The sequence below is a fragment of the Pollicipes pollicipes genome, unplaced genomic scaffold, assembly GCF_011947565.3.
Source record: "Pollicipes pollicipes isolate AB1234 unplaced genomic scaffold, Ppol_2.1 Scaffold_3447;HRSCAF=4054_pilon_pilon_pilon, whole genome shotgun sequence".
NCBI classification, from domain to species: Eukaryota; Metazoa; Arthropoda; class Thecostraca; order Pollicipedomorpha; family Pollicipedidae; genus Pollicipes; species Pollicipes pollicipes.
Genome location: NW_023596297.1, coordinates 29,210,911 through 29,225,446, shown reverse-complemented (window position 1 = coordinate 29,225,446; position 14,536 = coordinate 29,210,911). Strand labels below are relative to the sequence as shown.

Here is a 14,536-nt window from a genome sequence, read left to right as displayed (position 1 = left end):
GGTTTAAGTCTGCCAAACAGTAGTCACATATGTCCGCCACGGGTGGTTAGATATCCGGCACTCGGCCACCAGCTGAGCTTCTGGGACGGCTATGGACTGACAAATACTCGGACCTTGGTGGTGCCTCGGCCGCACCCGGCCTGGACGGCTGGCCCCTGTGACAGATGGCAGTGCCGGTAGCTGCGTGAGCTGGACTGGCGTGGGATCATCGCTCGCCTTCGGGTGTGATGATCTGACTTGCAGGCGGCTCGGGCCTGGCGCCCAAGTTGTCAGGTCCTTGCAGTGCCGTCATCACAGGCCGGTCGTGAATCGTCCATCTTCATCAGTGCCTACATAATGCAAAGTAATAGGCGTTGTCAGCTGTTGTTCCGCGTAATTTGTCAACGAAATGGCCTGGCATCATTTAAAGCAAGTAACATGAGTAATCCTGCTTGATCCATTGGGCGCCGCATTGATAGATTCCCTTGCCTCGTAATTGGCAACTTAAACTTTAACCCTTTCAACCGCCTCGGTAGTATTTTTTTATTCGTTCGGCGCCTATTTTCTTTCCTCTCCGGTTGGTTGTGAAATGGTGGCGATTGTCGTGCATCGTCCGATATTTCGTCTGTTGTGATACCCTACGTCGTTGTGAACCCAACAGCGGAACGCCACTCCTGAAATTGGATTTGTTTGGTGTCGGCGGCGGTCGAGGATATCCCGGCTGTGTCGATACCGCGCGTCTCCGCTGCTGACATGCTACCGCGTGCGCGTGTTTCAGAATTTTGGAGAAGCTGCTGGTGAAGTGTCCCAACGCGGACCTGTGCAAGGAGGTGGCCTATGCCAGGGGCGACCTGGAGGACCACCTGAAGAACCGGTGAGTGACGCCGCTGCCGCTGCCGCTGCCGCCGCTGCCGAGGAGGCGGCCGGCGGCCTGTGGCGTATTTCGGTCGACGCCGCTCGTTACAATCACGATGGCTGGCCGGACGGGCGCCGGGGGAACGGTGCTCGGGCCCGTATCAGGCCGAGATGCTGCCGCGCCGGCCTGTGAGCGGCACGTGCAGCCGCCGACGGAGCTCCAGCGCGGACGGCCGGGCGGTGCGGGCCGCCAGAGACGGCTGCAGGACGGCCCGCGCTACTGTTGCCAGGGTCTGGAAGCGGGCTGCCGGGCGACGCGTGCTCAGGCCGGACGGGGCTCCCCGCTGAGAGACGTCCCGATGTCAGCGCCGGCCACCAGTCGATCTCCTGGAGTTTGATCGCCGGCGACGCGCCGCTCGTGAGACAGGAGCGGAGCCGCTGCCGCCGTCGCCGCCGGCCAACCTGACGACCCCTGGGACCCGGGGACCCCTGACGACCCCGGGAACCCGGCGCTTTCCGCTGGCCGACGGCCGCCGCTGGACGTTCAGCCGGGTCGCTCAGCGCCAGGGGGGGGGGGGGGGGGGCACTCGGAACGGCCGTCTCGATCGGAAGGAATGGGAGCCGGCCGGCACTGGGGCGTCGTCTCTCAGGGCGGCTGGCTGCGTGCGGGGTGACCTTTGGCGTCGATCCACCTCGCCCGCCTGGTGAGGTCGGACCTGTGTTGTGCTCTGGGGCGCACGCGCCTTCCCAGCGCTGCTCTACGGTCCCGTCCCAGTCAGGTTCAGTGGAAATTCGCGTTTTGCCGCACGTGCTCGGCTCGTGCGACCGCGTCCGGCTTGGCAATGCAGCCCGCGAGGGTAAGCGATCTCTTTCAGCCTGTCGGGCACGACATCAGTCGACCTCAATATCTGGCGCTGGCGGCCTCCAATTGCGTTCAGTGCAGCACATCTGTAATGATTGATTCGATTGGTGTACGACCAGCCCAGCGTGTTATTCGGCGCACCGTCCGGCGGTCCTCGTCGGCGGTCAGGGCCGCCGAAGCCGCGGCGGCGCTCGCCGCCGGTGTGACGTCATGACTGACCTGTCGGCCGGGCAACTCTCAGTGGGGCAATATGTCCCGGATTGGTGCGGTTTCAGCCGGGAATTGCAACCGTGTGGTGATTACATACCTGTGTCTGTAATCTGCGGCTGCGGAGGAATGGCAGCTTGCGGAGATTCTGATTTACATTTGCGTCCGCAATGTCAGAGGTCTGAACTACAACATGAGTAACGTTCTGCCAGTATAAGCTTGCGTTATGGCTCTACGAAAGGCCAGTTTTCCTGCGCTGCCTTTGCTCGTAGCTGTTTCGACGGTGTCTCCCCCTGTGTCGCACATCCCGCGCGCGGGTGTGGCCAACCAGAGATGACAGTGGCGGCGTGTTCGCCCCGCAGGTGCCAGGGCAACTTCATCGCGTGTCGATACGCGGCGCACGGCTGCCAGGTGCGCGGCCCGCAGAAGGCCGTGCACAAACACCAAGCCGACTGCGAGTACAGGAACAACGGTGAGTGTGGCGTGGCCCGAGACACCGCGCCGACGGCGGTGCACCCCCACCGGGCCGATCCACCGCGCCGCCGACAGTGCACCCCCACCAGGCCGACCCACCGCGCCGCCGGCGGTGCACCCCCACCGGGCCGATCTACCGCGTCGCCGGCGGTGCACCCCCACCGGGCCGACCCACCGCGCCGCCGGCGGTGCACCCCCACCGGGCCGATCCACCGCGCCGCCGGCGGTGCACCCCCACCGGGCCGACCCACCGCGCCTCCTGCGGTGCACCCCACCGGGCCGATCTACCGCGCCGCCGGTGGTGCACCCCCACCGGGCCGATCTACCGCGCCGCCGGCGGTGCACCCCCACCGGGCCGACCCACCGCGCCGCCGGCGGTGCACCCCCACCGGGCCCACCGCTCGAGGCGTCTGTCGCGCGGTCGAGGGATGCGGGCTCGACTTCCGCACCGGGTAGTGGGAGCGTGTGTTTCTGCCAGATGCGTACGATGGTGAAGAATGGTACCAGCGGCCAGGCTGCCTCCTGATTTGGAATAATGTCAGAGTCGCTTCTAAATTTGACACGACGGAGCGAGGCAATCGGGTTTTACAAGTTCTTTGACAAGTAAGAAGCAGGAGTCGTGAGTGGTGGAGCCAGACACTAGGCAGATCTTTAAGAAACTCGGAGAAGAGGGAGTGGGCACCGAGTGACGCTTGTTCAGTGTTGTAGCCACTGGATGATTTGGACCAGCTGAAGAGAACATCATCATCAGCTAATAGCCTGTTGCGTCCTGGCCGCTCGCACTCGCATCCGATGCACGGTGTTATGCGCCATTTGACCAACGCAGTCGGCGCGCCCCGAAACCCAAATGATCATCATCGTCATCGATTGAACACGCCCGAAAGCCCCAATACTGCTCTTCTATTGAACACTGGGTAATGCGTCTCGTTGCGCAAACCTGTGTGCCTTCAAGTCTTGTCCATAGATTGGGTCGTGTGCTTTCAACGATTTCAATTGAAATCCTCTCCACGAAAATGATTCCCTGATCGAGTCTTGCTGTCGGACGTCGACTCGGAACGGCATTCTGCCGCTATCGAGACGGGACGGTAATGAACTACATCATGCTCGGGGGGTCCGAGGCGGAACCACTTCCCCTGCAGTGGGGTCGGCCGGCGTCCACCGCCTAGCCCGCGGCCCGGCGCTCGAGGAGCGTGCAGGTCACGGAGCTCGTCAGTGTCATCAGCGCCGACAGCCCGGCAGATGTACTCGCGGCGGCGGCGGCGGCTCTGGGAGCGCGTCGCCCTGGCCGGGACGTGAGGCGGGCGGTGCGGTATCAGGCGTGTCGCCGTGTCGAACAGGCTCGGATAGGGCACGGGCACGCTCGGCGGGCCCAGCGCCGTGCCGAGATGGCCATGGTAATCAGGCGGCGGCGTGCTGTCGGTCGCGGCCGCGGTCCAGGCCCGTGCCAGGCTGGGCGGGATGGAATTCATGGAACACCGATGACCACTTGCAGCTCGTGACGGTAGTCGGACGGGTACGAGGTCGTCGCCGGGCCGGCCTGTGCGTCCTTGGCCCTTGGGCTGGTCCTTGGTTGGATGTGTTGCTCGGTTCCAACCGTTCACTCGCCGATTTTGGCCGTAAAAGTCGTGCGTGCGTGAGCGCGTGCTTGCGTATGTGGGTGCGTGCGTGCGTGCGTGCGTGCGTGCGTGCGTGCGTGCATGCGTGCGTGCGTGCGCATTTGTGTATGCTGAATGGAATTTACGGCTTGTGAATAATTACGTGTTGAGTCCACATCTGTAGTAATTGGCTAATCACGTCAGTTTATGGGCTGTCGGTAATCCTAATAACCGTCATCGGTACCTGGTGATAATGATGCTATTTTGGATTGTGCAAAGTGGAGGCACGACTGTCGATCTCATCATTCACCGCCAGCGCGGCTTGCAGCGTAGTTGGTGCTCGGGCCACTGAAGTGTTCAACATTGAGCTGAATGACTAACGTGCGACACATCCGGCAGTGTTGGCCAGTCATGCGCTTGGACCCACTGGCTCCAAATTTGTGTGTCGTGGCTGAGCGATAGTATTGGCTACTATTGTCCGGGCCGACTACGAGCCAGCTGTCAGAATGAGCAGCCAGCGGCGCAGTCAGCTGTTTTCCTTCCTCGCAGATGTCATGTTGGACTAACCAAGCACTCGTCAGTTGCTCAGGCACGGCTGTGAACATGCTGGCCCCAAAGATGGCGGTGCAGGATATAATGCAGATCACCATTCATCACATCAATACTGTTTTTTCAGTTTCCTTTTTGTCTCGTGTTGTCGTGGCGTGACATGGAAATATTAGGCAGAATTCTTCATTTCCGATGGAAGCGGATAGGGCGTGGTAGATCATCTCCAATACATATGTGCGATGTGGTTGTGATGTTTTCGTTTTAGGTATTAATGGTATTATTAAGCACGATATCTGCCCCATCCATGCCTAGTCCTTCCGAGACTATAGGATATCAGCTCCCAAGTTGTCAAAGACATCAGAAGTGTCTGCAACTCCTGTGCAGTACTTGTACCCATTGTTTGGGAAGCAATCGTCTGCGGTTCGGGTCTTGGCGGGACTGCCCTGAGGCAGCAGCGCTGGTTTGTCCCGCTGGCGGTGCTGTGGGAGGTGCCATGGCAGGTGCTGCGGTACGTGTATGGGCTGTCGTGTCCTTCGTCGTGCTGGGTCACAGCTGAACTCTTCGGTCCGTTGGCACGCTGCAGATAATGAAGTGTTGCAACGGGGTGTGGGGTGCAGTTATCCCGGCCACACCCCGTGTCACGGCCAGGGCGTCTCGCACTGATGATCTTGGTTTCGACCAGGCCCGCGGCGGCTCCCGGCGCGGCCCGTGCGCTCAGACGCCTTGCCCGGCCGGCTGACCCACAGCGGCCCTTCCGGCGCGGCCTGTGCGCTCAGACGACACCCCCGGCCGGCTGACCCACAGCGGCCCTTCCGGCGCGGCCTGTGCGCTCAGACGACGCCCCCGGCCGGCTGACCCGCAGCGGCCCTTCCGGCGCGGCCTGTGCGCTCAGACGACGCCCCCGGCCGGCTAACCCGCAGCGGCCCTTCCGGCGCGGCCTGTGCGCTCAGACGACACCCCCGGCCGGCTGACCCACAGCGGCCCTTCCGGCGCGGCCTGTGCGCTCAGACGACGCCCCCGGCCGGCTGACCCGCAGCGGCCCTTCCGGCGCGGCCTGTGCGCTCAGACGACACCCCCGGCCGGCTGACCCGCAGCGGCTTTTCCGGCGCGGCCTGTGCGCTCAGACGACGCCCCCGGCCGGCTGACCCACAGCGGCCCTTCCGGCGCGGCCTGTGCGCTCAGACGACACCCCCGGCCGGCTGACCCGCAGCGGCCCTTCCGGCGCGGCCTGTGCGCTCAGACGACACCCCCGGCCGGCTGACCCGTCGCTGGTCCTTCCGTCTTACGTATCGAGGGCTCGGCTACTATGCAAAGTAGGAAGGAATTGCAAAAAGAGGAAATGGGGATGCAGAAGGAATGCTACTAACAAGACAAAAGGATGTACACATGCGGCAGAACGTAAGCTTCGCCTGGCATTGTAACGCTGGTGCAAAGGTCATTCCTGGAAACATGAAGTCATTAGACTGGCGCATAGCGCCGAACCCAAGAAGAGAGAACACCAACTTTTGTAAAAACGAGTCAGAAGCACCTGATCATTGACTAGCGTGGCAGCTTTACTGCAGACAACGTGGAACACTTAGGAATGTTCAGAACGGCAGATAATCACTACGGTCTACAAACGCTCAACGAGTGCGTGTGTACGGCGCAAAAAGGCGCCCGGGGGCGCGGCCTGCAACAACAAATGCGAGTCTAGGTCTGCTAACTTGGAACTAAGGGAAACAGCCGGAGAGGTTGTGAAAAGATCACAACGTAGGACAAGGTGAATGCAGGGTTAATTTGAAAACGTTCCATGGCACAGCGCGCACCCCGTTTAGAACACATCTGCGAGTCTTGGCCTTGCTGTTTGGTGACAAGTCCTGCTGGTCTTTTCTCCAGTTTGTGTAATTTTGCATGGACCCTGACGGTGTCCGGTGCGAGAGAGCCATTCTTTGGTGTATAATACGCTATACCCAGCCCCGGGTGTTCACCGCCTTTTCGCTGTGATCGGCTCAGTGTGTACGGGCCGGCGACGGGACGGGGTCCGATGCCAAGTCAAATACATTAAGATTCGCCGCCCTCTTCGAGCGTTTGTTTATTTTGTAGCGGCGACTCTCATCCTCCTGTCTGCGACCATTAGTCTTGGCGCGAGATGAGAAGCACGTAGACACAGCATTGAACGGGCCACATTCCGCGCGGTAATGTTTATTATTTACTGCTGATCCTTTGTGTGCTGGCCGGCTGGTGGGGACGGGCCGCCGGCCCCGGAGGTGAGCTGAACAGCCGGCCGGGGCAGCGGGGTGTGAGCACGGGCGGCCGTCCAGTCCCGGCCCGCTGCCGGCCGGCCGAGCTAAATGATGACCCCGGCCGCAGCTCGTATATCCCCGCGGGACGCTGATTGCATCCGAAGACATCGGACGCACCGCATTGTCCCGCTCGGCGAGTTTACGGCCCCGGCAGGCTGCGGCCCGGCACCGGTCCGTCACCGGCCTGCCAGCCGTCTTGGGCTGCCGGGCCTGCCGTCCGTTCCTCATGCCCCGGACGCCTGGGTTTGATATCGCGCTTTTCCATGTCGCGGCGCCGTCCGCTGCCGGTGAATGCTCACCGTAAACCATAGCAACTTCTCATGTCGAAGGCCGCCGCTGGCAGCCCTAACAGCGCGGTAATATTTTTGGTCAGTTTCACAGGCTAATCGTTATTTACCGGCGGCATTACTGGCGTCGGTCGGCGGACGCGGCGCGGCTTGATTCGCGTTTGATAGCCGATAATTCGTGCGGCTAGGGCGGCCGCCGGTGTAAATCAGTGACGACCCGTCATCAGCGCAAATTAGCCGGGCTTGGCCGGCGGCTGCGGCGGCCCCGCCCCTCTCCGCTGCACGACCGTGCAGGACGGCGGCGTGCTGTGCGTCAGGGCCCCGGCCGGGCCGCCGACGTGCCGCCGGCGGGAGAGCCCCGGCGGTATCGCACCGGGCCGCCGCCGCCAGAGCAGTGAGCCGGAGGCTGGCAGGGCTGGTGTGAAGCCGTGCGCCCGGCCTAGTGGAGCATCGACCGTCCGCTGACCTGGTGGCGTGTCACGGAGGCGCGGGGGGGGGGGGGCTGCCGCTGCCCAGCGCAGCACCCAGTCGTCAGCGGAGCAGCGGCGGCGACGCCGACCGCAGAGAGGCATGTGCTTAGGCTGCGACTTCATTTCAGCCATGTCGCTGCCGTCACATTCCACGCGGGTCGACCGCGCCCGCCCGCGCGCCCGCCAGGTTCAGCCGAGCCGGGACGGGCTCATTATGCATTGTCGGCCGCTCCGGTCGTGCGGGGAGACGCGACAGAGACGTCAGCGGAGCGTCGGCCGTCTGGGACACATCCGCTCAAAGGCTGAAGGCTGGTGAGAATAAGATTAGCGAGATGAAAAATGGAGGACGCGTGTTAAAAAGTGTGCAACTGGATTTCCACGCCTACGAAGGCGTATTCAGAGCTCATACCCTCATTTAGAAAGGTACATTTTATGTTGAGCACATACACAAATTTCTAACATGTATTATTTAAACATCAAGCTACCATACACAACACCAGCAAAACACCTCAATGCCACGGGCACCAATCCACAATCTAGCCTTTTCCACACATGCACAGCTCACTGATGAACCAAAGTGCTTCCGATATGAGTAGTCCTTGAAGTACGCATGAGTATATTGATCAGCATGAACTCGGGGCTGGGACACAGTACACTGGTGCTTAAGATGTGGTGTTAATGTACAGTGAGTGGATGAATTCACCTATTGACTGCTGTTTGCTGTTTGGAACTTTTGCAATCAACTTAAGTAAAACATTAATGATCAAAGAAAGGTCAATAGTTATGAGCAGTTCAGTATGTACCGGCTGTACTAGTGGACACATTTTTCTAATTGGTTTGAAAGCGATAATCTCCATAGTTATGAGCAGTTCAGTATGTACCGGCTGTATTGTGGACACATTTTTCTGACTGGTTTGAAAGCGATAATCACCGCGTTATCCAGGCCAACTTTTTAACCAGCCATCCAGGCCAGAAATCTTGCGAGATACCCAAAATGCATACCCCGCGACGCGCCGGCTGCCGGCCGGCGTCCAACCGAGCCCTCGCACGTGCTCGGCTTACCGGGCCGGACGTGACCCGGCGTCGGGCCGGCCGCGGGGCGCCGGCCTGCCGCAGGCTGCGTCCGACACCGGCGCCGCGGCCGACGCGGACTTCGCGCCGGGCCGGACCGGTGGCCGGCCGGCGGTCGTTAGTGGTGCGCCGGCGGCAGGCCGGCGCCCATCGCCAGGCAGGGCACGCGCCGGCCGCCCCGGCCGCCCCAGGTGCGCCCAGCCGCTGCTCGGGCGTGGGCCGAAGAGAAACGTGTGAGGTGAGGGGAGGCGGCGACCCGGCCGGCCCGCCGCCGCCGCCGCCGCCGCCGCGGGGCGGCTGCCCGCTCGCCGTGGCGGCGGGCCGGGTGGGGAGCGCCTGCCTCGGCCGTGACGGTGCCCGCGGCGGGGCTTCGCCGGGGCGGCGTCGGCCGCTGGAGGTCAGCGGGCGGCCGACCCACCGTCAGTCTCGCGCCGGCTGGCGGCTCGCGGCCGCTGGCGCCGGGCCGGCCCGAACTGCCGCTCTGACGTTCCCGTCCTACCACGCGCCCGGGCCACGGACTCGCGCGTTCCTTAGCCCGGCGCTGACCCGCCGTCGCCCGAGGCGCGGCGCCGGTCCCGACTGGCGAGGCATCGGCGCCACGCGGGTGCCGACGAATGCCAGACGACGGGCCGGCGGGTCGGGCTGGCCTGGTACGCCGCGCGGCTGCCGAGAGGTGATGGCGGCACGCCGCTAAATCATTTTCGAGCCACCACTTTTGCGGCTAGTGCCGGCGACCTCATTTGGTCGAAGGTGTCGTAAAATGCGTAATGGGCGGTCGTGAGTCGTAAACCAGCAGGGTACGGCTACGACACCAAGCTATTAAATGTGAAAAACGTTTTCGCTCGCCTTCGGGCTCTGCTGTTGGCAATGAAGATACCTGGATTCTATGACGAAATTCGGTTACCTGTAGCATTTCAGTTAGCTTTCGTCAGCTGGACACAGCTGGAAAAAGTGGTTGCAGGGCTGGGAAAGGAACTTGGCCGATAGCGGGATTTTGAATTCAATCTTTAAAAAATAGCGTATTTTTATGCATATCTGTCTTTCAGACACTACCTCTTTGCCTTTAACAATTCTGTTGCTCGCTTATGCGTGAGCGCTGTCGAGTCCGAGTACACCATCAGCGTACTACGGAATATGACAGCACTGTAGGCTGCCGTAAGGTGTCACGACGTGGTGAGCTGTCGAGTCCGAGTACACCATCAGCGTACTACGGAATATGACAGCACTGTAGGCTGCCGTAAGGTGTCACGACGTGGTGAGCTGTCGAGTCCGAGTACACCATCAGCGTACTACGGAATATGACAACACTGTAGGCTGCCGTAAGGTGTCACGACGTGGTGAGCTGTCCAGGCCGAGTACACCATCAGCGTACTACAGAGTATGGCAGCACTGTAGGCTGCCGTAAGGTGTCGCGACGTGGTGAGCTGTCGAGTCAAAGTACACCATCAGCGTACTACGGAATATGGCAGCACTGTAGGCTGCCGTAAGGTGTCACGGCGTAGTGAGCTACGCAAGAAGCCCAACAGCGGCTAATCTCCGTGGTTGTGGATCGCCTGGAGCCGAACAGATGCTGCCGGGAGCATAATTTAGTGACGTTTCAGAGTAAAATTATCGGAACATCATGTTGCGTCTCCTGCTGCTCCCCTCAGTACTGCTGGTGTGCATCCACCCACGCTGCAGGGAGCGTCGTGGGCTTCACGGCGCCCGTTCCTAAATCGTCACGTCGAATGTTGCACCCGTGAAGTGACATTCTCACCCGGCCATTCAAACTCGGCGGATCGATCTCCGGCGTTCGCAGCGCCAGCTCAAACCTTTACCAGCCCTTGCGGGCCAAGTTTGGGGCGCCGTCCAGCGCGGCGCTTCCGCGAAGCTGGCGCCCGAGGCGGTCACTGCCCAGAGAAGTTGCGTCCCACGACAGCGTCTGCCCGGGGGCGGCGCCGAAGCGGTGGCTCGCGGCCCCCGTGCGACGGCCGCCTGCGGTGCCGTCCGCGGCGCCGGCAGCGTCTCGACGGCTGTCGGCCTGGGCGGATACGTGGCTCCGAGCTGATGCGCGCCTGATGCTGCCTGACTTTGATGTATTGCCGCCCGGGTGCGTGAATTAGGTCAGCGGCCGGCCGAGGAGCCAGTGCTGCTGCTGGTCAGGCGCCGACTCGGGCCTTTCGCGATCTCCGTAAGGCTGCATTACGTTTGATGTATTGCCGCCCGGGTGCGTGCATTAGGTCGGCGGCCGGCCGAGGAGCCAGTGCTGCTGCTGGTCAGGTGCCGACCCGGGCCTTTCGCGATCTCCGTAAGGCTGCGTTACGTTTGATGTATTGCCGCCCGGGTGCGTGCATTAGGTCGGCGGCCGGCCAAGGAGCCAATGCTGCCGCTGGTCAGGTGCCGACTCGGGCCTTTCGCGATCTCCGTAAGGCTGCGTGGCCGGCTGAGGAGCCAGTGCTGCTGCTGGTCAGGTGCCGACTCGGGCCTTTCGCGATCTCCGTAAGGCTGCGTGGCCGGCCGAGGAGCCAGTGCTGCCGCTGGTCAGGTGCCGACCCGGGCCTTTCGCGATCTCCGTGAGGCTGCGTTACGTTTACAAAACAGCTGTGCTGGCGCGGCGCTTAGTGTTTTCCGTTGGTGCGTTTTGATTGGATGTTCCGCTTGTGCGTTTTGATTGGATGTTCCGTTGGTGCGTTTTGATTGGATGGATTCTGGGGTCACCGTCGGCTCTAAATGGCGCTCGTTGTTTTATACTTGTCCGTACTTTCTGATGGGATGGATTTGTGGGGTCAGCGCATTCTCAAAGTATTGCTTGTTACGTGGGCGATGACCCCGCCCCTGACGTCTCTCGACCTTTGGCCTTGGACTTCGGACTCTGACCCGGCGGCTGCCATTCGCCGCAGGGCATCCCAACCAGGGGCATGTAGTCAGAGCCTGAGGCGACTGGAACTCACACCGCTCGGGGGATGGTAGTTTTCTGTGGACACAATGGCTCTACACAAACGCTCTTCATTTTGAATTTGTGAGTAGTGTGTAAGACATTTCTCAAGGACGTTCTATCCACACGAGCAGTGTTTACATTGATAAATTCCTGACATCCGTGATGTCCTTAAAAGTTACACTCGTGGTACACCACTGGCATGTTCCAGACATTTTCTTTAGAACTCACTCCCAATATTTCCACTTGAAAATGAACAAAAGGTCACATCTAGACACGCCGGTGCCGCTTTGCCATTGAACGTGTTGTGATACGACGTCTCTCATTCATTATTTCGCACGTCAGCTCAATGTTTTTGTAATGATGTTTCGTCTTCAATTGTTGTCATGCCATCATGTATGTGCGATGTCGTTCTGATGCCTTCAGCGTTAAATGGACAAGTAGGAGTCCTTGTACTAGCGGAAACAGCCAGCCAGTGTAGCTGTCCGAGGTTTCCTCCAACGCAGTAGCTCGTTAGTAGTGCCTTCCGTGCAGTATCGCTGTTCAGATCAGTGAAAACAATGCCGAACTCGACCGTAAATCACTCCGCCCGGCAACGCTGCTGCATTGCTGAGTCCGGCTGGCACGAACGCGACCGGACTATAACGAGGGCCGGGGTGGCCGCCTGGGGTGCGGTACCCGCCGTGGCCGGGCGCCCGTGCTGCCCGGCGGCCCTCGGGAGTCGGAACTCGGAAGCGCGCTGCCGGGCTGGGAAAGTACGGCGCTAGTCAGGTCCGCTCCCTGGCGTGTTGGGTCAGATCTGGAGCTTAAGCGCCTGTCGGACGGGCATTGAGAGGGCGATCTCCGTCGCCGTTATCGCGCACTCGGCTTTAGTTAACAACATAAATCCGGACCTTATCAGCGAATCGGGGCGGATTCGCGGAAGGGCCCAGTGCGGCGAGATGCGAGATTAGCTCTTGTTTTCGCCCGGTTTTTGGGAAATTGCCGTGGCATTCCGGACGGGGTTCCGTTTGAGGCTTGGTACTGGATGCGCACGTGCCGCGGCTTGGCGCGAAGATGCTTGATGCGTCCAATTATGGACATTCCGTATACATCGAAGCTGCGAATGCCATATCTTCTGCTTGCCTAACACCAGTGCGGGTGGATGATGGGGCGGGGGGGGGGGGGGGGGAGGGGGCGAGTGAGGCGGCGTGCTGCAGGAGCATCTGTCGCGGATTTTACAATTTTACGTGTTCATGGCTGCGAGTTGATTTCCTGCCATGCGGAGGTCATAAATGACCCACATTTCACGCGGGTGTGCAATATCAGCATCCGCCGGATTTGGAAGCGTGATTTACACAGTTCCCGTTCAACTTTGGCGGCATGCCTCAATTACCATGAACATGCATTCGGCGAACGTTTGCATAGCACCAAATTTACGGCTGCTGTCGTGCGCACGCACGGACAGGTAGCGTTGACATGGAAACCTCGGTGCCAACTGACCCGGCCGAATGCTCCCATCGCCGGGTGCCGCCGTGTCCCCCGATTGGCCTCATCATGGCGGTCGCCCTGTTCCCGGAAACGCGAAAAGCGTGACGGCTGCCGCCGTTCGTCGAACAGCGCGCTGGCCCCGACACCGCCCGCGTTACGCGCTGCACCAGCAGCCTGTGCTCAGACCCGTCCGGCTGATACTCGGCCGATATGTGCAGGTGACGCGTCCACGGTCCAGGTGTCGCAGATAGGCGCACGAGCGCGCGGCGGCAGGCCGCTCCGGCCGTGACGTCTCCGCTCGCTCCTGCCGTGACCCAGCTGTCGTCTCGAGCCGGGGGCGCCGAACGTGTCCTCGCCGGAGGCGCCGGCGCTCCCGGCGGTCGACAGCGCCGGGACTCGTCTTCCCGCCTGCGTGCTGGGCGCGAGTGGCCGCCCGCGCCCCTCTGCACGGCGTGCCGCCGGCGACGGCCGCGCGTGCGGTGCGTTCATAACTCAGCCGTCGCAGCAGCAAGCGGGCAATTTCCGGCTGCGCTGTCCGGCGACGGCGGCGGCGGCAGCAGCAGCGGCAACGGCGGCACGCCGGCGCCCCCTGTTTACTTATCGATTCGTCCGGCACAATCGCCCGGCCGGCGACGACGGCTTGCACTGCCGGCGTCGGTGACGGCGAGGTGTGGACCGAGGCCCCGGGCCGGCGGGCCGTCCGCGCCGCGTGGCGTGCCTGGCCGGCCGGCCGCCAGGTGGCAGTGGCGGCGGCCGTGGACCGGCCCGGCGCGTGCGGCGGCGCGACGGCAGTCGGCGCTGACGAGCTGGTGCCGCCGCACGCCGCCGCCGCCGTCGTCGTCGTCCAGCCATGACGTGCCAGCTGACATGGCCGCACACCATCCCGTGGAACGAGACGCGCATCACCTGGAACCTGCTGTGGGTGCCGCCCAAGACGACGGTCAACGTCATCAGCGATGGTCAGTAGCGCGGCCGGCAGCGGACCGCCGTCGGCCGGCTGTGGCCGCTGTTGTCGCGTGCTGGTGTCGTCGCTGGGACTTGCCTGGACGAGACCTGGATCGTGTGCCGACCTCGACCGCTCGACCTCGTCGAGTGTGGACTGTCTTAGGAATATCCCTTTCGGTCACTGAGTTTCCCGTGGGCCAGTTTTCGGTGGCAGGTGACTCGGGCGTGTCTGCCGTTCGCCACCGTCTTTCCGGACCTCCTGATGATGCATTTCGCTCCTTATATCATCTCGTAGAATTAACGTGTTGATTACGGACAATCAGGCCACTATCCTGGAATTATGACCCCAGATTGCCGATGTCATGATCCTCTGGTCATGCACCCTTCCGCCACTCTGCCGCCTGCAAAGTGGGTTGTTAAGTCCAGGCGCTGGAAGGCATGCCTTTGTCTGGTACCGGTTCAAGCAATCGCGTCGTTTGTTACATTTTCATGATGGTATACTTAAATGCTGTCACGTTTTCTCCGATCATTCGTGACTGATTGCGAGGGCGAATAGGTTATCACAGTGTGACTCTT

At 61.5% G+C, this 14,536-nt stretch overlaps 1 protein-coding gene across 1 annotated transcript in view; it reads left to right on the top strand.

Annotated features, from left to right (window-relative positions):
• Positions 1–14,536, top strand: part of LOC119092103 (ligand of Numb protein X 2) — a 78,640-nt gene that overhangs the window by 24,097 nt on the left and 40,007 nt on the right. Inside the window, exons 4-5 of the mRNA XM_037215077.1 lie at positions 758–853; positions 2,266–2,375. Of these exons, the coding sequence (XP_037070972.1) occupies positions 758–853; positions 2,266–2,375 (206 nt within the window). The remainder of the gene's footprint in view (positions 1–757; positions 854–2,265; positions 2,376–14,536) is intronic.